At 42.2% G+C, this 23,203-nt stretch overlaps 1 protein-coding gene and 1 long non-coding RNA gene across 3 annotated transcripts; both read right to left on the reverse strand.

Moving 5' to 3' along the window:
* Positions 1-1,673: 1,673 nt before the first annotated feature.
* Positions 1,674-4,886, reverse strand: LOC148339677 (uncharacterized). The gene is made up of 3 exons (XR_015842424.1): positions 4,745-4,886; positions 3,326-3,436; positions 1,674-1,916 (listed from the first exon to the last, which is right to left on the reverse strand). It is a non-coding gene; the product is annotated as an uncharacterized LOC148339677 (long non-coding RNA).
* Positions 4,887-9,873: 4,987 nt separating this feature from the next.
* LOC148339678 (potassium voltage-gated channel subfamily A member 3) lies at positions 9,874-15,162 on the reverse strand. Of its 2 annotated transcripts, XM_088290825.1 has the most exons (3): positions 12,277-15,162; positions 11,521-11,656; positions 9,874-9,944 (listed from the first exon to the last, which is right to left on the reverse strand). In XM_088290825.1, the coding sequence occupies exon 1, from the start codon at positions 14,925-14,927 to the stop codon at positions 13,332-13,334; it is 1,596 nt and encodes a 531-aa protein (XP_088146951.1). In that variant the 5' UTR covers positions 14,928-15,162; the 3' UTR covers positions 9,874-9,944; positions 11,521-11,656; positions 12,277-13,331. The 2 variants fall into 2 exon arrangements, with proteins under 2 accessions (XP_088146951.1, XP_088146950.1); XM_088290824.1 differs by lacking the exon at positions 11,521-11,656.
* Positions 15,163-23,203: the final 8,041 nt, after the last annotated feature.

Consider the following 23,203-nt stretch of genomic DNA (forward strand, 5'->3'; position numbering starts at 1 on the left):
CAAGTGTTGCAAGTTAAAGGGGAAGCGTCGCTAAATGCAGAGTGGAAACAACCTCGGGCCAAAAAAAAAATATATATACCTTTGATGATTTTATTTTGTGCATATATTGTCCTCTTATGTATATTGTTCGCAAATACGGTATATAACCGATTATACGATATGTGGACCATGCATCTAAATACAAATAAATACAGTCTGCTTAAATTAATAGCACACAAATAATTTCGGGTTTTCATGATTTTTTTTTTGAACATTCTATTTAAATATTCATAATTATTCATATCATAAAATATGTGGATCCTTCTTCACACACTTTGTGATGTGGAGGGAAAAGAGCCAAACTCGAGTGCAGGGATGCAGGAGTATTGCAAAAGCATGCATTTAGTCACCCTAAAAATTGACTAGGTACGTCAAATGATCAAAATACCAAATTAAAAATGGCCATAAAAAACAACGTTCAAAGCAACAAAGAGACTCTGGGAATTAACTCAAAACTAGAGAATCCATATGATTTGGGTTACATGACTGATAACAGCACAGACAGCAACATTAACAATGAACCAAGAAAGTCTGAGAGACACCAGAGAATTAAATATAACCAAAGTGATTAGACAACAAGGCACACTTGGACAAGACACGGGAGGCTGGAGGCTGGAGCTGATTGGTTGATTGACGAGAAACGGGAAGAACGAAAATCGAACCAGCAGACACAACATAAAAAAGGGACAGATAAAACATGGTCATTTTAAACAATTTTTTTACATTTTCAACAAGCACTTGCTGCACAAATTCATGCTGCTTCAGGGCTTATATGGATTGCCAGCAAAATGAATTCCCGATTTTATCCAAATAATTTGCTGGAAAACCTTGGACTAGGGCTGGAGCGGTATGGATTTTTTAGGTAGATGCAGATTCTGGTATTTAGCAAAATGAAATTCCGATAACCGATTCATTGGCTGATTAATTAAATAATACATGTATAACGAATAAACAAACTTGTTTTTGGGTCCCTTGACAGAAAAAAAATGCTGATTTTCACCAATTTTTAAAGAGCTAAAATGGGTCCAATTAAAACGTTCGGCCGATTACTCAGCCAATTAAAGATTACTAGCAGTCTAACAGTAGGACACAATTTCTCCTTCAATAGCACTTTGACTGGTAGTTTTTCCAGGTTTCCACCTGCCCTAATTGCAAGCAGGGGAGGAAAGATGTAATCGCTGCACACGCACATGAATTCCAGCAAATGTAGTCCATGATCGCATTACGGTTTAGTGTGTGTGTGCCTGCATGTGCCTGATAGGACTGGCCAGCAATTAGTGGGCCGTGATACAGTGAGGAGGTCTGTAAATAATCAGAACATTGTCAGCAACTCAGCAAATTGCATTGAGCAGAGTCTAGGATAGCCTCTGGATATTGTACTCAGTTTCCTTAAAGGTTAATATTTTTGGAGTGCCAAATACAAACTATACAAACGGCATTAAAATCTATAAATTTATTAAGTGTTAGACGTGTGGTTCAATGTAAATGTTTTTTTTTTTTTTTGGAGGGGGGGTGACGACTTATTCCGTTCTATTGAATACACATAGCATATATTGTTAATTTATTAAAAAAAAAATCAACTCTAATAAAATTGGCTTCATAATAAAGCCTCTTTTTCTCCAATAGCGTAAAACAATATTGTCAATCAAATTTTTGTCACAGGCCACATCATAGCTACAGTTTCATTTGAAGGGCCATTATGACTGCAAAACCTTGTTTATGTTTAATCACCTCCTCATATTATCATATTAATACATATGCAATACATAAATTGATTGAATAATAGTACAATACGGAAGTTGAAATGTTTTACTTTCGTGTGCCGCATAAAACGACGTGGCGGTCCAGATCTGGTCCCCGGGCCTTGAGCTCGACACCTGCGGTGTAAAATAATTATTTCACACTGCTTGGACAAGCATACCTGTATACAATATACTGCATTGCATTGAACATGCTGATCGTCTTTATTTATCCAGGAACGGCATCCAATTGGAGATTCGCTTTTGCAATGCCCGCCTGGCTACAGAGAGCAGAGTAAAACAAGGCAAAATAAAACCCGATAAAAAGAAAACCTGCAGTCAAAATACACTATAACTCCCCGTCACATTGGCACTGAGTTTTATTCCCTCCGGTTGCGTATGTTTGAATTTTAGCTGTTCGCAGATAAACTTACATTAAATACACATTTATGAAATGCGCCACAATCGATTTATATTTTACACTTTGTCTTAAAGTAGACAAAGGCAATTGTATTGCAACTAAACAATAACAATACCTCTTCATTCTCTGGAGATAGCTTATGTCCTCGCCTCACGTCCTTGCTCTGCCATTCGGCACAATCCAAGAACGAGTTTTCCAGGCTATGCGATACTACTCCAATCAAAGTGTCACCCTCCTGATTAGGATGATGACATTGGACCACTGAAGATGTCAAATCAGCTCATTGAGCACATGCCTACTCATCAGTTTTGGGACTAAAGGTGTCGGTGGAGAGCAGGTGAGGTGGCACTTTCCATAAGAGCACTGTTGGATGGTCAGAAACACTTAAACCAGCACCATCCATGAATGTAAACGAAGAAAAGCTCATCTTTAAATGGTGGGCCGATCGAACCTGCGTGCCACTGTGCCATTTATCGTCCTTTTACACTGGTCATTGAGATGATCTACGGTGCACTCTAAATGAGTGCTGAGGCGAAAGGTATTGAAGCTATGGATATTTGGAGTCAATGGAAAGTCAACTCACGGGATATGCCGATGGTGCTGGTAGGCTGCAGTGCGTGTTGTCGCAGCATATTTGGTTCCCGTTAGTTTAGCATTTAGCATTAGCATCTGAACTCTGCTTGACCACATTTTATTACCCGTCCTTAATATTACATTTTTATTTAATGCTGTTGTCTCCGGGCATTTGATGGTATATTTCCCAACACTTTGTAAGAGTATAGTATAAATAATAAATAATCTTGATGATGGCTGTGCAGTTTATCTCTGCCCTTATCAACACAAGAGGACATGTGGAGGAGAGCGAGAAGAGGGCGCTGATCCAACTTATGACAGCACACTGCAGGGGAGGAGTCCTGGATGACCTCTACTGCTGCTGCAGCAGGTGATCGCTAAAAAACAACCTACGACACGTGCGCCCACTGTCCCCGTTCGGGATTATTATTAACCACTTGTAATAATGACGTTTGTATTGATGGTTCAATTTATTTTAACAGAATCCAAATGTGTTTTTCTTTCCGTCGTTAGTGATCTGACTCCATCGTAAGAAGTAAAGTAGTCCACTTACCTGTTGAGAACAGCTCAAGGCCATCATTGCTCTCACGATGAGATGTGTCCTTTCCATCACAGTCAAGTACTCGATTGATTCTGGATGTGGTTTCACTGACAGTTGTTAGTCCTGGACTCAGACGGAGAAATCAATGCATCAACTGCTCAGGAGGTCAAAAAAGAAACTTAGAATATGCGACTGTAACATAATGCCAAAATCATTCGGAACCTTTTTCCACATTAACAAGTAGTAAACCTGAGCAATGACGATATTATAGCATTTCATTTGCATATTACTTCTCATAGCTGGTCTTGTTGCTTTCGCCCGAAGACCACCTATAATGAATTTTGGGAATGCTGCAAGGTAAATAAAAGAAATACAACGGGTAAGGGCGGTGGTAGGATTAAAAGTTGTTTGTGTATTCTGCATCTTCTTTGTTGAATTGACTGGCAGGTTACGTGCCAGATGTCGCACTATTTACAAAGCTCACGTACCTATCTGCTGTGCCGATAAGCCATCTAGTGTATCCACACCGGCCTTGGGAAAGCCAACAAAATCAGGCCGTGCCTGCATGAATTGAACGCAATTGCTTGATCCAAGTAAGATACTCAGTAGCCGGTGGTGAATTTTAGATCGGGCCCCTTCAGTGGGGACTTAAGTGACCAACAGTAATCCAGATCCTATTAACACCATCAGCAGATCACAATCAATATTTAGCAATATAACATTTATGAGTCCAGTTTTTCTTGAAAAGTGCACCTTGAAAATCATGAAATCAATCTTTGCTGCACATTTTAAGGTCAAACAATCACAGGTGTTGGGGAGGTGTCAGGGCTAGTTCGTTTAAGGGCTAAACCGGTCATAGCAAAAACAGGAAGGGACAGGACTCCTACGTGCGATTTAGTTTCCTTTACTGAACTTGTCTTGCAAGTGAACACACATTGATGTACAAATAATAATATTGACTCATTGATAAATTGATTGATTGAGTCTGCAAATAAACAAGGGGAAATATGAATTAGTTTCAACTTCCAAAATTGCAAATTATATTCAGAATATATTAAGAGAAATTACACTGTCTAAATGTGAACGTTCCAAAATATATGAATTTAAACAAATGAATCAGAGAAATGACAGTATAACAGCACCATCTAGGGGCCACATAAATAACTACATTCGGTGACGACAAGGAAGGAACGACACATGCTAATGCGAATTCAATCACTCCTTCGTCAACATAGCAAGGCGGCGGCGACCGTCGCGACACTTGGAGACAACACAACATCCAATTTGAGAAGAATTCATACCCCTAAAGTCACATATTAATGACCGCCAACAGCAGAAGGCTAATGCTAGCGGGCTAATGTGGCTAACTGATTCGCGAGCATTACAAACCATAATTAACTCAACTATACGAGTACACCTGGATATACTTACGCTTTTTTCATCAACTCAAGCCTTAAAGCAGCATCACTAAGGTAAGAAATAAGGATTCATCCACTAATAGACTAATATTAAGCTGAACTGTAAAGGATGCACCTGTTCTAAGCCGGACACTGAAAAAAAATGCGTAAAACAACGCGAGAGAAAAATGCGCGAACGTGATCTCACGGGAACTAAATTAAAGGAGCCTTTACTGCAACAGGGCTAAACATACAGTAGCAAATGGACCTTCAATTCTGTTCCTCGAAGGTCGGTGTCCTGCCTGTTTTCATCTCTCTCTGCTGCAACACACCTCATTCAAATGATCAGGATTGTTGTCCAGCCTCTGAATCAGGTGTGTTGCAGCAGGGTGAAATGGTACAGACATGACATCAGCCCTCAAGGAACAGGATTGAACATCGCTGTCCTAGATGTTCATTTTGTTATAACTGGCTTGTTTGCAGTAATATTCAAAGTGCCCCAAACTACTGGAGACAAATTCCGCGTGGGTTTTTGACAAACTGGGTCGATAAAGATGATTCTGATTCTCATTCTGTTTCTGCAAATACATTATTGTGGGTAGTTTTAATAAAAAATGAGGCAGAGGATTCAGATCTGAAAAGTAAATTCCATGTTTTTGTTTGCTGCTGTAATATTAGCACCGTTTAAACATAAACATAGGCAAATGGAAAAAAAAACTGCACTTAAATAATTACTCATTTAGAAACCGACATTTGATTGCGGAACCAATCAAAATACGGAAAAAATGCCGACATCATTCTGAAGATTTGTAAAGGCGCAGATTGATGATTGCGGTCGACGCCGGCACTCGTGGTTGTCAAGGCATTGGGCAAATAATATTTGCATGGCAACACGTCAACGATGTCATCTGATTGGACAGAAAGAAATACAATCGACAGGAAAGCTGCACAGCCAAGACTCACTCTATGAAATAACGAGAAAAGTCGGTTGGAAATAAATGATTACTTTTTTTATTTAAGTAATAAATGTGCTGTAGTTATGTGCTTCTAATCGTCTTTGAGCCAGCAGAGAAGGCCTTGAAGGCTCTGACCGCACGCCACTCAAGATACGACATGTTAGCATGCAGTTTATGTGAGGCGATCGGCGCACCGCTCACAAAACATCAGTCTGACTTAACGTGACTCCGAATCAAGTATAAAGTGAAGGAATCATTCTCACGGCAAATGTTTGCTCTCCAAGCTGCGGGCGGCAGTTAAGTGCTCGCCGTCTGGTCGCTACAATCAAATCAACAGTTAAGGCGCACTCGCTGAGGTCTGACAGCCGCACTAATCAGGCACGATTGTTTGTGTTTTAAGTGACGCCGCCTTTTTTTTTTTGTAACAATGCGGTATTGAGTTAACAGTGGAAGAGCGTGTTTTCGGGGAGAGTTGTCAGGTTCTGTTAAAATGTGCGGGGAATTAAAATGTGGGAAACAGGAGGGGCTAGAGGTGAAGATTTAAAGGTCACATAAAGTGAGTCATCCTGAAGGGCAAAGCTGCATCCCCCCCCCACCCCCCAAGTTATCACTCTCTTTTCCATCCGCTTATTTTGTTTTGCTATATTTGACTTACATTCACATCACAATATTTATGTACAGTATGTGTGTATGTCTGCTAATATTAATTGTCATGCCTTTGCTCTCACTTTAGTATGCATCTGGATTTGCGAGTCTACTGTATTCTGTTCATTTGCAAAGCACATGCGTGTAGCAGGTGTCCCGCCCCGTCTACGGTGCCTGTGGCTGAATACTGAGGCCAACTCAGCCAATCAGCAGTCTCATTTAGCCTGAGGCACTAGCAACAGCATCATCATTCCTGGCAACAATAAATCTCTCCTCTGACACCAATATGTGAATCTCCTCTGATATCAATCTGGTCACCCCCCCACGCCCTCGCCACACACACACACACACACGCACGCACGCACACACACGATGTAATTCATTATATGACTGATAGCACAAGACGCACGATTCAAATGTAAAGGTTCAAAATGTATTGACTATTGACCTTGAAGTCTGCTTCATTTCGAACGTGTGTACTTATAATCGTATCGTTGTGATATTTAGTCTTACTAATGTTGATTATTCCACTAAACAGTTGACATTTCTCCTAATAAACAAATAATTTGGCAAGTTAATAATGAGGAAATCTTCATAAAACATTTTTTTCTCTGTGGTCAAGTAAACTCATATTGAACTCATAAGTACAAGTTCACGTTGTTCCTTTAACTCGAAAGTCAAAACGCTTGTTGAATCATCCTTCCCCAACACGAACAGCAGTTTATTTATTTTTTGTTTATTTAATTTGTTCATGGAAAAAAACCATAATATACTACCAATAATGAGATGATTAATAACATAATTTCTATCCACATTTTGTCACCGTTTTGGTCACCCTTTCTCATTCAATTCAATGCACATTGTGCACTCCTTCTGGTATACATGCCTTGGCCACCTGGGGGCAGTATATAGGCCATTTCATACTTCATACCTGTGATGGACAAATGAAGCTTCATGAAGCACTTGTGATCATTTTTTATTCCTCTAGATGGCGCTCTTAGTTGAAAGATGCAGTGGAAATTGAATGCATTTCTTTTTTTTTTTAAACTTGAGTGCCATCTAGAGGAGTAAAAAAAAAAAATCTCACAATTGCTTCACGAAGCTTCATTTTCCTATCACTCCTTCACTTATTTTCCTGGGTGCAGCGTTCATCCGTATCACAGTGTGGCGTGTCCTGCCTAGAACCCAAGTGGTTGTTCTACACAGAGGATAAAGAATAGAGTATATGACAGTAAGTACGATTACATCATTTTTTTATTATATCTTTTCTGCTCCCTGCTCATATTTTCAGTAAAACTGAACAAAATCCTGCTCACGTATTTGGATATCATGCAATAGTTTGTACAATGTTGATTTATTAGCACATCTGTTTGCCAGTTCTGAGGATGCTGGTTTGAATCCGGGATCCGTTAATTTGATTGCTTGCCTTTCTCTCTGCCGTCCGATTGGCTGGCAACCAACCAGTTCTTACCCCACCTCGCACCCGATGTCGGCTGGGATAGGCTCCAGACCACCCGCCACCCAAGTGAGAATGCGGTATAGAAAATGGATGAATGGATGTTGATTTGTTTGCCTTGTGCCTTCAAGACATTTTATCCATTCATTATCCAATCACATAATTTCCCTAACAGGTATGAATCAATCTGTCACTAAACATTTTTCAGTTATGTCTTCATAATTTACTTTTGGCCGAACCCCCTGCTGTCTGTTTTTGTGCTGATTCTGGCTCATGAATGTGGTCCTGGTAATGTGTTTAACTCCCGTCCAAATGGAGTCTGTGCCTGCTTGCGGGGTCACGCGCTGTTTTTCTGCCAGGAAGTAAACACACACACACACACACACACGCGCACACACACAGGCAGGCAACCATCTTCCTGTCAGAAACGTGTAAACAGGTCACAATGGTATTGAGAAATTCGAAGCTTTCTCCTTCTGCACGTCTATAGGCTCTCCCCTAGATCTCGCTCTTGTTGCTATGGTGATTTCCAGCTGTTCTCCTTTGACGAGCTGTGCACTCTTACAAAATGTTGCATATTTTTTTCTGTCAGGTACGATTGCATTTTGCATTATAGTCATTTTGACCTTTGCTACAAACTGGGAGAAACTACTTTTTTTTTTGTTCCTCCTTTTTTTTTTTTTGTTTCAATGACCAAACAGATTGTTTCTAATTTTCAAAAACACACATTGTGGCACAGCAAAGCATTTTACATTTGTAACAAAAGATAATTTTAATTTGTCTCAATTGTTTACAAGTATTTATGACATCCTCCTGAAAAGCTTCAGGCAGTCTACTTTTATATAGAGGGGTCTCCCATTATGCGGAACTTCCTTTTTTTTTTTACTGTTTTAAGCCTCGCTGCAGGACAAAGCCAACATCACACGGTTTCAGAATTAATAGGAAAAGCCCATCATCAAAATAATACGCACTATGACCAACCCTCTCCCAGATATAAGCTTTTTAAATGCACATTGAATTCTCTCAAAATCTCCCCTTCCTCGCCGTAAATGCACATCTCAGCCGTTCACTGTCGACGCGTTGTTGGAAATAAAGACAGTGCAAGTCAAGATCTCGTTAAATGGGTCATGTTTAAAGACAGCACAGAGTAACAGAGAACAAATACTGACAAACGCAGCCTTCCCCTGCCAACATTTCGCAGCGGAACACTTCAAGCACAGACGCAAGCTCTGCGTGTTTGCATGTCTGTGCTGTGTTTTTTTTTTTTTAAATCATTCGTCATGTGAAAGGGCAGGGGAATTGCGGCAACAATCACATGTAACATACATGTTATTTGAAATGTTAGCAATACAGAGCACACTGAGCTAACAAAGGCATGTGGTTAACAGTCTTTGATTTGTATCACAGTTTCTTATCACTCAATGTTTGGCCTCTTTTTTTTTTTTTTGCAGCTTTCAATATGAAAAAAAAAAACAAAACACCTGTTTTCAATTGCACTGATGTTGTGTTAGAAGACACTTTAAGATGACATACATCTAGAAATCGGAAATAAATTCCAGGAATTGTGTGCTTTGTGTTTTAAAACTGCTGTCTGTCGTTGAAAGCGCTGGGCGGCAGGGAGAGACGTCTGTAAAATCATTTGTCACTGTGTGTAATAATTGATGCTGTGATGCTTCCACACAAAACAGAGAGCAACTATTAAAACAGCAACGACACAGCTGGAAATGGAGGAGGCGGTTTGATAAACCTGTAACTGTATTTACAGCGTGTCGAGAGTTCCATTTATTTATTTATTTATTTCATTCTGATGCGTTTTTCCTGACTTTGGGTCTTGAAAGACGATCAACTGGCAGGGTGGAGCTGCTATAGGCACCAAAGTTAAGAGGATGCCATTGAAAAGGCAGAGGGAGAAATTCTCCTCCAGGGGGAATTCTTTGTTAATCAAGTTTATTCCATTTGGTCCACAGAAATATTGTCTTACGTCCCTGCAAAGATAAAAAGAAAAAAAAAAGAAGCAAATTTTATTTATTTATTTATCATGTTTTTATTATTATTAAAGGACAGCAAGCTATCATTCAGACATGATTTATATATTTTGAAATATTACCTGCACGAGAGACAGTCAACGAGGGAACGTCAAGTCTTCCAGGTGGCCTGGACATCTTCCACCTGAGAAACTGACATGGAAGGCAATGTTATTATTTTTAATGATCTTTTCTTTGCATGTACAAACACAAAATTTATCAGGGAGGAGAAATGTTTGATTGTCTTGGTTGATTTTCATTTCGTATTTTCATGTTTTTTTTTTTTTTTTGTGTGTGTTCTCTTCAGCTTGTGTGCACCTGTGCTCGTGTTAGCCAATCAGGTCCCGCCAACTCGTCCAGGTGATCCTTGTTGTCTCATCATTTTGTTTGTTTTGTCAATGTCTTTGTCGTCTGTTCGTGCCACATCTTGTTGCATTTGTTTATCTGCGGTCCAAATGAACTCCTTTTTTTTTTTTTAATCGTGTTTGTTTTGTACTTTGGCATTTTTATACAATAAAAGACAATTTTATTTTTGGATATCAATTTTGCCCTTTTGTTTTCTTTAAATGAAACACAATTTGTGTTGAAATAATCCCTGCTTCCCTGCATTTGGGTCCACCTGCATGCCAAACCCTGACACATTTTCTCACACCCCCCCATAAAGAAATGAATTCCAAGCCAGTTGATGTCACAATAAAGGTGGTGTTATGAATATAATAAAAATATGACAAATTTCAAAATGATATTGCATGTTAGTTACTCTGCAAGAACTGAGCCAAGTAAAAACAAATGGACAGCATGGACAAATTCTGTTATGAAAATGTTTCAAGGGAGCAGATAAAAGGAGAAGCTCGCATGCCAAGCTTCCTTTTAGAAAAGCAGACGTCCAGTTCAATCATCGCAAGCATCATCTTGTTTGACGATTAGAAAAAAAAAAAGCAACGGAGAAGTCCTGCGCGCTCCACTCTACTTTGTCTCCTCGCCAACCCATCCAGTTGATTCCTATTTCCCCAGCCTGACCAATCAGATTAGAGGGTAAACAAGTGCAATCCCCCGCCGGTGTTGTTTTTATGTGACCTGAGAAGTGAGAATGCCGCTTTGCTGATGAGGTCTTCACATGAAAATTGGAAAACCAAAGTCACAAAAGAATAATCAGTGACGGGGGGTGGGGGGGGGTCAGCGCGACCCCCTGCTTCACTCTCACAATTGACTCAGGAGTGAGAGTGACCGGAGTGCCATACATTTGTGACTAAATACCACCGCAAAGGCGTCGAAATGAAACAAACAAGATGTGCCTTAACTGTAGACGTTCTGCTTTAATTTGAGGCAATTGACTTCCAAATCAGGTCAACAAATTGCCACAGTTAGTTCTGGTGCCTCTCACTATTCCGGGACCAAAAAAAATAAATAAATAAATAATTCACTCTACTTTTTCATACTTGGTTGAAAATTGTTTGTAGGCAATTACAGCATAAAGTGTGCATGGTGTCTTCTCTTTTTGCTTGTTTTTGGGGCATTTTCTCCTCTGTTTTGTCAGTTAAGCAAACAAAATGCATGCTCAATGGGTTTCAGGTCAGGTGATTCACTTGACCATTGCATCTCATTCCACATCTTTCCCCTCTAAAAACTCTTTGGTTGCTTTTGCAGTATGCTTGATGTCATTGTCCATCTGCACTGTGAAGCGCCGGTCAAGAAGTTGTGACAGAATATGAGAAAACAATCTCATTACCTAATTCAGAATTCAACCGGCTCTGTTTGTCAACAGTCGTAGAGTCGATACAAGGGAACGAGTACCATTGGCAGCCATCGATGCCCACCAGGCAGTGGAACAGCTGAGCGGCCAATCGTCCCATTACTTTTGGTCCCTTCGAGTGAGGGAGGCACATACACAAACCATTTTAATTCTGTCATTGTTTACCTAAAGCACGTCTTGTTTAATTTTAAATCCATTGTGATGGTGTTTAGAGGCAAAAATCTGATAATTGTGTTCATATCCTAATATGTCTGGAACTGACTATAAATTGGGAGAAATGAGCTCACATAAGAGCTTATCAAGGAAAATATATACAGAGGAAAACCCACATAGCCGTGTACCTCTTCTACAGAGAGACGAGCCCTCCCTTTTCAGCTAAATATGTCAACTCTTTGTTTCTCTTGGTAAACACAAACAGGTCACAAGGGATAAGAGCCACCTGTTCTGTTGGCAGGCGATGGTGGCCACCAGGGGGCAGAGGTGAGCAAAGCTCAGTGGACAGGTTGTGCATACCCAAAGTCAACTGAAGGTGAAAACAGGAAATAATCAAAGGAACAAAAGACTGTTTACCCCACCAAACGACGCAAGCGTTTGGGACACCCTCTTTGGAACCAAATAAACAGGATGTTTGCACTGGCAGGTCCATAAAGCAGCAATAAAATTACAGACACGAGTGGTGAAAGGGAAATATATGCCATGAGGACATGCGAAGGAAACGTGCTTGGGACTTACCGGTGCCATCGGTGGGTGAAGAGTAGCCCCTGTTGGCCGCCATCAGTATTGCACCCAGGATAGCCAGACAGTCCATTCAGAATTCCTTGAAGGTTGCCTCTCCATGCACTTCCATCGTTTGAGACTGATTCATTAAGCGCGGCGGGATTTTTTTGGATCATCACAGTCGAATTTTGATGAGCTTTTTTTGGACGCGTTTACACACAAACACGCCTGACGTCATCAACAGCAGTCCTTGAAGACATGCTATTCAGATGCTAATCTTCAATATAGCTTCCAAGCCATCTGGGAGATTTCTGTGGAAACAGGGGCGCCATGGCAACGATGGTTGGGGTTGCCGAGGAAACGGCCGTCGCCATGGAGATTGCATCACAGCAGGCTATATTTGAGGCGTCCAAAGAGAAGCACGCGTGTGCGCGTGCAAGAGCTCTGCCTCTCCCTTTTTTTTTGTTTTCATTCTCACACGTGTCTTGAGTGGGTGATGAGACACAGCATGGCGGTCCACTGCCCCCCACATGGCACCTCTAAAAGCCGCTATTCTATATATGGGGGGGGGGGCTGATTTGTAGCACATGTAGTAGCACTTTGGACTAGACTAACGCACGATAAAGGCATAGCACTGTCTAATTGATATCATATAGGTTAACTTGCTTCTTTTTTTTTCAGACATTACCTGTGTTTAAAGACATATTGAACACATCGAAACGATCCTGGATATTGCACATTGGCTACGACTGACGAATCACAACTCTGGTTAATACAACGTGAAGGTCATTGGAGTATACATTTGTAGTCTTTCACAGTTATAAAGCTTCCGTCAACAGCTACAACACGTTCCCTCTATATTGCAGGCTTTTAAGGAGTGCCTTTTCTCTCTTTTGTACGTGATTTTATTTGATTTTTGTCAATTGTAAGCACTTAAACGGGTTCTAATTGTCAGAATAAGAGTAGACGAGACTCCTTATTTTTTTTTTAATTTTACCCCTGACTGATCTACCGCTGCTTCCACACGCCCTGCGCGCCTCCACTCGTGACGTCGGTGACACCGAAACCAACTACACATCCGTGAAGATCTTCTTGTTGATGTTGATGCAGTTCTGTGAGTTGTTCTGTGCACTTGTGGGAAAGTTTGGCTGCTGCTTGAAGGCGCTGTTGAGGCCGTGCTCCTCTATCACCATGTACTCGCTCTTGCTGAGTGACGACGACGAGCGCGTCTTTCGCAACTCCTCGGGCTCCGCCAGAGGCTGACAACTTCCCACGTGCAGGTACTGGGCCTGCTCCTCACCGTCGGTCTCCCGGTGGTAGAAGTAGTTGAAATTGGACACGATGACCGGGACAGGCAGCGCAATGGTCAGCACGCCAGCGATGGCGCACAGAGAGCCCACAATCTTGCCTCCTATGGTGACGGGATGCATGTCCCCGTAGCCAACAGTGGTCATGGTGACCACAGCCCACCAGAAGGCGTCCGGGATGCTGTTGAATCCCGAATCCGGGTCGTCGGCCTCGGCGAAGTAGACGGCGCTGGAGAAGAGGATGACGCCGATGAAGAGGAAGAAGATGAGCAGTCCCAGTTCTCGCATGCTGGCTTTGAGGGTCTGACCCAAAATCTGCAAGCCTTTGGAATGACGCGAGAGTTTGAAGATGCGGAAGACGCGCACGAGGCGAATGACGCGCAGGATGGCCAATGACATGGCCTGCTGTCCGTTCCCTTGCCTCTCTGCCAGCTCCGTTCCCAAGGTGATGAAGTAAGGGATGATGGCCACAATGTCAATAATATTCATGATGTTCTTGGAGAACGTGGCTTTGCTCGGACACGCGAAGAAGCGCACCAGCAGCTCGAAGGAGAACCAGATGATGCACAACGTCTCCACCACAAAGAAGGGATCCGAGAAGGGGCTGACAAAATAGGGGAGGGTACCATTAATCACAGGGGCGATAGGGATTACGTCGCGGTTCTCGTCCCTGAATTCTGGCAACGTCTCCAAGCAGAAGATGACAATGGAGATGAGGATGACCAGTACGGAGACGATCGCGATGCCCCGTGCTGGTCCCGAGCTCTCCGGGTACTCAAAAAGCAGCCACACCTGTCTCTGGAACTCATTCGCCGGCAAGGGCCGCTCCTCCTCCTTAATGAAGCCCTCATCCTCCCGGAACTTCTCCATAGCCTCCTCGCCCAGCTCATAGAAGCGAATCTCCTCTGAGAAGATATCAATGGGGACATTGACGGGTCTCCTGATGCGCCCTCCTGACTGGTAGTAATACAGAATGGCATCAAAACTGGGTCGGTTCCGATCGAAGAAGTACTCGTTCCTGAGGGGATCAAAGTACCTCATCCTCTTTTTGGGGTCCCCCAGCAGGGTCTCCGGGAACTGCGATAGAGTTTTGAGTTGCGTCTCGAAGCGCAAGCCGGATATGTTGATGACCACCCTCTCGCAGCACTCGTGGTCGGGCTCGTATCGATCCAGAGAGTGGTGGCCCGGCAGAGCCGCCGACTCCTCCAACATGTTGTCACACGCCGCGACGGTCATGACGTCAGCCTCCGTCTCGGCGTATCCGTGGTTCACCAGGTTGTCGCCTCGTGTTTTGCTCACGCTCGGTGGGGGTGATTGTAGGAGGCTCAGGTGGTCGTCCATGCGCGGCTCACGACGCATCCAGGGACGGCCGCCTCGCCCCCTCGGCGGACCCCACCGCCGCTACAGCCTGCTGTCTGGCGTCTTCCTTGTCCTCCACTCTCACTCCCCTCCGTGCTTGCGGTTCCCGCCCACCACCGGAGACGTGGGGGTTATAAACAAGCCTTCTACCCGCCCATAGCACCAAGCGCCAGGGTGCATGTTCCCCAATTCGGCCAATCGAAGCGCGCCGCAAGGACGCACGCTGAAAGCAACAGTCGGCCGTCATTCAACAAGCACCGTTTTTTTTTTTTTGGGGGGGGGGGGGGGCGTGCCCGCCTCCCTGTCGCGCTCTCGGCTTAGTTACGCACGCTCTCACGCACGCTCCGACGCACGCATGCACACATCAATTTGATTTTTATACAAGGTCGTCGCTCAGATAGGACATGGTTGGTGCCCATGAACAAATCAGTCGCTCGCAGTTATTAGACGATGATTTAAAATGCAATTTCTCAGGACGAGCAACGGGAAAGTGAAAAGGAAGGTGCGAAATAACATGTAGAATGGAACGCTAACCATCCAAGATGTCATTTTAATGCTCATTAGTCCAAACATCCAACATGCAGTTATAGTCTACAACTACATTTTTCTTCTACGGGATGTACCGTGGTTTGTATTCATCCAAATTACACATCAACTTGTTTTTTCAGTTTCATTTTTGCCAGCCTGGGTAGCAGAAATATTCTGAAATAGTTGCTGTCCAGGGTTCTGAAATAAAATAGGAAAACTGAAACAGTGAAAGTGTCAGAAAAAAAAAGATTTATACGCAAATCTATTGTGACTGACACTCGGCTCATGCTGGTTAAAAAAAAATGAAAAAAATGCCTTGTTGGTTGTATGCTGTGCACCGGATGACCAGGTGAGGTCACAAATCAAAGTGAAACGTTGAACTGCTTTCTATTACAATATGTCTGCCATTACATTAATGACAAGAACAACCTACAAGTAAAGGCCCAAACGGCTTCCCTTATTTATTGACTTTGCCCGCACGCAAATTAAGACACAAAAAGGGATGCTTAGAGGGCAGTCGGAGGAAATGAGGATAATCCTTACGTGTAAAGCCACGCCAGCTCGGGAAGAAAATACTCTAGCAGAGAGTCTTTAAGTGTGACTACGTTGGGCAATTGTGTGTGCACCCTTGCGTATATGTGGGCGGAGGCAAGTGGGTGGTAGTCGGTTTGTGAGCTGAGATTAAAATGAAAAATCCTGAAACTTGGCAACATATGTTGAATCTGCTCAACAAAGCAACACAGATTTTTACGGCTGTCTTAAAACCTTCATAAGCGCATTTAACGCAGCGTTTAATGTCTTTGACGATCACGTCGTAGACATATGTGCTCACACGCACATTTTCTATAGATCAGCTCGTGAAGGTCACGCGTCATCATCTAATAGAGAAAAGAAGGAAAGAGACTTTGACTTTGGTCTGCTTTTACCAGATGAGCATCACATATCCTCTGCCACAACTTCGTTAACAAACTAAATTCTTGTTCTAATTTCCTGCTAATTTATATTACACCATATGGAAAGTGCCGTGTTACAGTCGAGATGTTGTGAAATATGTGCTATATGAATAAAGTTGCATTGTCCTATTGATTATGTTAGTACTGTATTTTTTCCGGACTATTAGCCGCTAATTTTTTCTAGATGTTAATACAACGGTGTAGCTTTTCTGTGGATTTTTCTTTCACCCGTAGGGGGCGCTCTATAGTTCAGAAAATACACTTAATAAATCTCGACTTTTTTTTTTCTTGGGTCTGTTCTGTTTTAATTAGCAAAGTTGTTGCCGTGTTAAAGGGCAGTGTTTTAACAATTTGTTTATTTACCTGCAACAAATTTTTTTCCAACTGCCTGGTGCGGCTTGGATATGTTTTTGGTTTTTTTTCACTTATAGTCCGGAAAATACGGTAAACAAGATGAATGGTGTTATTCTCTATTTCGCTTCAAGGTGGTGGTGAGGGAATAATGCCAACTGAAAGAAAATATGAGCCACTTGCAACATTGACGTATTGCATTTTGTTGAAAGCATTACAGGAAAAGCTCCCACAGCGCAAATGTAGACGACTGCAATAAACACAACAAGCTGCGAAATGACTGCCTTCCTCTAAGTGTCAATCCAAACTCAGCAACGGCCGACTTTCTTAAGCGGCTCTTATATTGGATTGCATTCGATTGTGTACTTAATGAGATGGCAGCGAGTGCCATTGAATTATAACCGTGTAATAAACACTTCATTGAAATGATTTACAAGTTCCATTTCATTGCTCGTGTATTTCTGAATTTCCAATGAGAGCACTTCACGTGTCACCTCCGGATGCTCACACTGCTGAGGAGTGACACCGGGACCACTGAAACAGACCGTTTGCCGATTGAGGCCACACTGAATGAGTCTTGCATTAAAGGGCCAGTTGCTCCGCCGGGACAGAGCTCGGAGACAGCTAAAGGGCCTGTAAATGTGGATTCGACTCTCCACGCTAAATATAGAGCGACCCAAACTCCCAAGCCAGCCTACAAAACTGTGCTATACCCTTGCTCGTTCAACTTGAATGACACGAAAAGCATCGGAGCAGGCCTGGAAACATATATGGGGGGGGTGGAAGTGGCTCATTATGGAGGAAGGATAACTCAGCTGGCTGAGGTCATGGACATCTGGTTGCACTTGGGAAAACGGCTCGCTTCGGATCCCTCCTGAGTTCACTCAGACAATTCCTGGAAAAGGATGAGGTTCAAGTTAATTTACAGGATGTTAATAACGTGCGCAACAAATAGTCCCCAGTTATGAGTGGGTGTCGAAACGATATGTTTGATTTCATTTTACCCCAAAGGTTGAATGTCAATCAAAATGGGATTGCAACTGCATCCATTCATGAAACAGCATTCTCCTCCAGATGTCATCATGCTGATATTCCCAAATGAAAAAGATCAATTTGAATATAAACACCTGGGCTGCCGGACTAATTAATCAACAGCTGAGACATTCGCGGGGGGGGGGCCCATAGATAGAACTCGTGCGTGGTGCAGATGCTCGTGACAGACGAGGCGAAGAGGAGGACGAGAAGCAGAGAGGACATCTGTGGAACAAAAGCCCGACTGGACAGGAGCCGCATCACATCCTGCTGTAACCCCGGCAACCAGGAACGGGAGGGCTAGAGCAGGGAGGAGGAAATCGGGCGGCCTGTGACACTACTGTTATTGTTTGGGCTGGACATAAACAAAGAGTGTGCACGCAAGTACAGCAAACGTCTCTTTTTTTTTTTTTTTTTTCCAGAGCTTCAGACTGACATTGATTGTAATGAAGATGAACATGTGGTGGCAGTTATATGTATACATAATAAATGAAATCCCGCCGGGGTATTTCAGAGAGAAAGAGAGACACGTCCCTATTTCAACCTGCCGGCTTCATTCATACACCAAATGACAGCAGAAAGAAAAACAAAAAAAATCTCAATATGGCACAAGACAATGAGGCTGACTTATCGAAAGGCGGATAATGTGTTATCCACACGGGCACTGGGGAGACGAGAGGACTTTGATGAATTATAAAGCCTCTTAATTTTCTATTAAATAGATTCTTTGACCCAGTTTGTTTTGTTTGCGGTGCGGAAAGCTCACGAGGACAAAATGGAGGAGGGGCAGTAATTAATCACACATAACGGACCGATTGGAAAAAGAGCAAAAGACGAATGCGTAGGAACGAAGCCTTCATAACAAAGAAGTAAAAGTAAATTATGAATTTAATTATGAAGAGGCAGCACATGAGTGGTTAGAACATCCGCCTCGCATTTCCATGTCTTGGTTTCAATATTCTGCGATGGCCGTCCTGTGTGGAGTTGGCGTGCTCGATCCAAACGTGAAATTAAATTAATCGAAGAATCTTAATTATCCTGCGAGCGCGAATGGTTGATTGTCTGTGTGCCCTGCGATTGGCGGGCGACCATCCGGACGCACCCCCGCCTCGTCCCCAAAATCAGTATAGACTCCAGCTCACCTCAATTCAAATTCAATTCAAATCATTTCATTTATCCGTTAAGATCTTTATTTGCAGACAGGGAGAGAACCAGAAACACAAGACATGACCAATCAACGGCTGATTCATCAGAACAGACAATAAAAAAATGAGTCAATAAATAGATCGGTCAAAGTAAAAGTAACAACAACTAAAACAAAATGTTTAGAATCAGAAATCAGTACCAATCTGTCAGCCATTCAAGAGGCGGATTGAGGAAGAGAACGGTCGAGAGTTCGGAAGTTCTCAGAGGGAGAGACTGAGTGATTTTCCTCCAGATTTTATCGGGCATGTTTCAATTGCCGAGTGTAAGTGATCTAAATATTGATATTAAATGTGAAGACTGATTCCATGAAACATTTGTAGAAGGCAGTAATGATGCGTTGATGGACCTAAAATTTGCAAAGCTTACGGTGGACGGAGCTGTTGGAATTTTGAGAAAATGCATTAAGTGTTCAGTTGAAATGTGATTTGATGGTACCTAGTGATGGGAAAATGAAACTTCATGAAACACTTGAGATATTATTTTTAATCCTCTAGATCAGGGGGTGGGCAATCATTTTGATTGGCGGGCCACAATGGGTTCTAAAATTTGACAGTGGGTCCGGACCAGGAGCAGATGGCTGGAGTGTTTTGGTAAACCTCACCTCATCGGAGAAAAAAAATACATTTAATTTTAAATGAAAGTGAACAAAAGCATGACAACAATATATATGTCGTCTTTGAAAAACCACAGTATTTAGAAAATAAAACAATAAAAAGGTTTATTCATTTAATTTTTTTCAAGTTCGGCGGGCCGGATTAAAACATTTAATGGGCCGCATGTGGCCCCCGGGCCGCAGTTTGCCCACACCTGGTCTAGACGATGTTCTTGCTCAAGTACGGCTCCTTGTTGCATGTCGGCCAGAGGGATGATTTCAAAACTATAAAATTTCAAATAATAACGAAAAGCGGTCAATCAATTGATTTATACAATAAGCCCAAGTTTTAGAATCCACCTTCAGAACACCAAAATCGAGTTAGAGCAGCGGTCCAACTCTTGCGTCCTAGATTGTGCTTTGGTCTCAGGGGTTGTTAGACAGAGGTTAAATTGTCTGATGCGCGGGGTGCATCATCAAGGAAGAAACGATCACAATGAGCCTCGCGCCTGCATGAAAATGAGAATCCGGTTAGATTAGGCGGTCACACATAATTAGATGACCCTAGAGCGTTTTATCGCTGTGACCGCTCTCTTGCTACGGCCTTCCTTATCTATGCCACACTTTGGCATAATTACTTGAATCCCGCTAAGACCGCAGAGTCACAAATTTGTTGCATGGGCTAAGCAAAGTAAAAATATTATTCTGCATATTATCCGACTTTGCCTATAGATCCCATTCCTCACTATCATGACCTCACACGCCATCCATGTGTTCATGACAACCAGATGGAGTTCCTTCCAAAGCATACAAGACCTCAGATTCATTTCATCATCACATACCACACTGAGTTGGCAGTTGCGGGTGTTTCTTTGCGTCTTTATATACATATCGCTCCAGAGAAAGATGCTGCACGAAAGAGAACATATTTGTGAGCATCTGTGTTGACGATTCACTTCTATTTGGACATCAGTGTGACTCGGCTCTTCAATTAAAGCCGCCATGATTGGATCAGAATGTTGACGGTACATGCTGCAGGGGTATGTTTTTACTTGTGTTTAGATTTGAAGAGGAAGATGAATCTGCTCAATCATTCTCAGTCTTAAAGGTTTTACGCTAGCTCCCCATGAGCTGTAGAATCGATTTTAAAATTATGCTACTGGTTTAGGTCCGGAATATGTTCAAGTAATGCTGAGTGAAACCCGTAGGGCTCAGAGGTCTGGGGGTCAGATAGTGGAGCCTAGAGTTCAAAGTAAACAGGATGAAGCTGCATTTAGCCATGATGCTGCACACAAATAGAATGAGCAGCCAACAGAAGTAAAGTCAGCCCACAATATAATTTTAAATCCAGGTTGAAAAAAACAAAGCAAGTTTTTTTTTCTTTTTTCTTAAATCTTTGATGAAGGTCCTCCAAACCATTTAAAATATTTTATCTCTTGGTTATTTTAGTGAACCACTTTTATTTCTTTACTTTACTTTTAAATGTTCTTTAAATTTTCTGTTAATGTGTTTAAATTACATCAACATAAATTTTAAGAATTTTTGTAGGCTACTTTTGTTTTCTCTGCTTTTCTTTTGTAGGTTTTGTGTCTCTGCCTTGCATATGAAATGTTCCACATAAATAAAACTGTCTTGCCCTTCTCTACATTTGAAAAGAGATATCCCTATTGTCTACATTCTCTGTCTTGCTCTGTCCAAATAGACTCATGACCTACTTCAGAGTACCTGGCAGTGTCCACTTTTGCCAATGTAAAGACGCATTGCGCAATATAAAGAGGGCCAGACGCCACTAGTCGAACACACCGTTGGCAGATTCAGACTCAGAAAACCATTTACACTCCCATTCACACCTCCAGACTATGTCACAGTGTTCAAATAAGTGACCTAACATTCGCTGTGGTCAGAAGACGGGAGTAACCAAAGAGCACAAGCAAACTCAGCACAGAAAGACCCCAGCTGACACCCACAAATATATTTGCTATATATACATGGCCGGAGCTCCTTTGTAGCCTCTCAGGCCAGCATGCGTGTTCTTTCTCTTGATAAGTGGGTGAGCAGACATCAGCATTAATCACATGCTAAATAAAATTAAGGTGGGCTTCCAGTAAGATTGGAGTCATATGTGGGCAACTGTCGCTTTCAGCAGTCATACCTAATCAAGTTTCGTATAGCCTAATAACATCACAGTAAATTATAAGCTTTCAAACCTTTCGCGTGCTAATGCTAATGCTAATGCGTGCGCGCCTGAACCCAAGGGCAAACTGTTAGCATGAGACCACTTTTCTTTCTTTTTTTATATAAACTCTTACTTTAATGTTTTCTTTTCATGACACAAACTCAAATTAGTGACTTTGTGTTCCTCTTCGGAACGCAAAAATCACTCGGCTTCCTTTATTCAGATTTTTCATGTGGTACAGTGCATATGTGATGTCGCTCCCCACTTCAAGCTAGTTCCCTATTTTGACCGACACGTGTGAGGGAATACCGGGATTCAAAATGATGAGATTTTTATTCAAGCGTTGCCAAATGTCACTCACAGTTGATATTGAATGGGAAGTGGATGTTAGCTTTTTTTCAGAAACTGAGAAAAATGACACCTTAGATTGGTCGTTGCTGTTAAAAATAATGGATACATGAGTTTAACGAGTTACTTTTTTTTTTTTATTATTGGTTCAACGCTGTGTGGAGTGATGAGGCAAGCGGAAGCTAACATGAGAGCAGAACAGCTGTGAAGACACAAACCGCTACGCTCCTTCATTTATGCTGAAAAACATATCAGGTGAGAATGAAAGCAACTGACCACAATAATTATCTGAATTTAAAGAATGATTTTGTTCTGGACAAGACAGCTATATTTCAAAGAACAACCGACGAAGGTAAATAAAACACAGACCTCCTTCTAGTCTAAATTGCATCAGCCTCCTAAACACTGAATTGCCATTAGGTTGTAAGTCAACCTGCACACCAAATGTTAACATATAACAGAATTATCTTGTTTTTTTTTTTTTGCTAATAACAAAAATCCACATGTCGAAATGCAGAACAAAAAAAAAATCACAGCTGCATAGCGAAGGCCATAAAATTGCTTGACACAACAAAATTACAAGACCACTCAGAGTCCAGGCTTGTGCTCAGGCCTTCAACTTGTGTCTTGCAACATCCACTCTATAAAGTACAATCCCACCTCAAGTTGCATGGAAATACGTTATGAACAACAAGTTGGTCGCAAACAAGCACAGAAAAAAAAAATTAAATAAAATAAGCAACCTCCCTCCTTGTGCCGTCCACCACTCGAGACAGGAAACACCGAGCAGGCCTGCAAGGCTAAACGAAACACCTGTGCTCACGATTCCATCCAGAACCTTCATACAGGGAAACTCAATCCAACCACATGAGCTGAGATTCGCTCTGGGTAACCTTTGTCACGTACTCAAACATGCAGTTGTGGGAAGGCGCTCTAAACACGGCGTCGGTAAACTGGCACACGGATAGCAAACATGCACGCAAGAAGGTGCACATTGAATATTTCAAGTTTAAGAAAAGGCCTTTAAAAAACTTTTTTTTTTTTTCGTCTTTCTCACTGGACCATCTTACGTTCGTGATGCCCTCCTTTT

The sequence above is a fragment of the Idiotropiscis lumnitzeri genome, chromosome 3 (assembly GCF_059441095.1).
Source record: "Idiotropiscis lumnitzeri isolate Australia: NSW breed Sydney's pygmy pipehorse chromosome 3, RoL_Ilum_1.0, whole genome shotgun sequence".
Classification (NCBI taxonomy): Eukaryota; Metazoa; Chordata; class Actinopteri; order Syngnathiformes; family Syngnathidae; genus Idiotropiscis; species Idiotropiscis lumnitzeri.

Bases quoted from the DNA above. Each gene is read 5' to 3' on its own strand.
- LOC148339678 (XM_088290824.1), bottom strand. From the start codon at position 14,927: ATGCGTCGTGAGCCGCGCATGGACGACCACCTGAGCCTCCTACAATCA.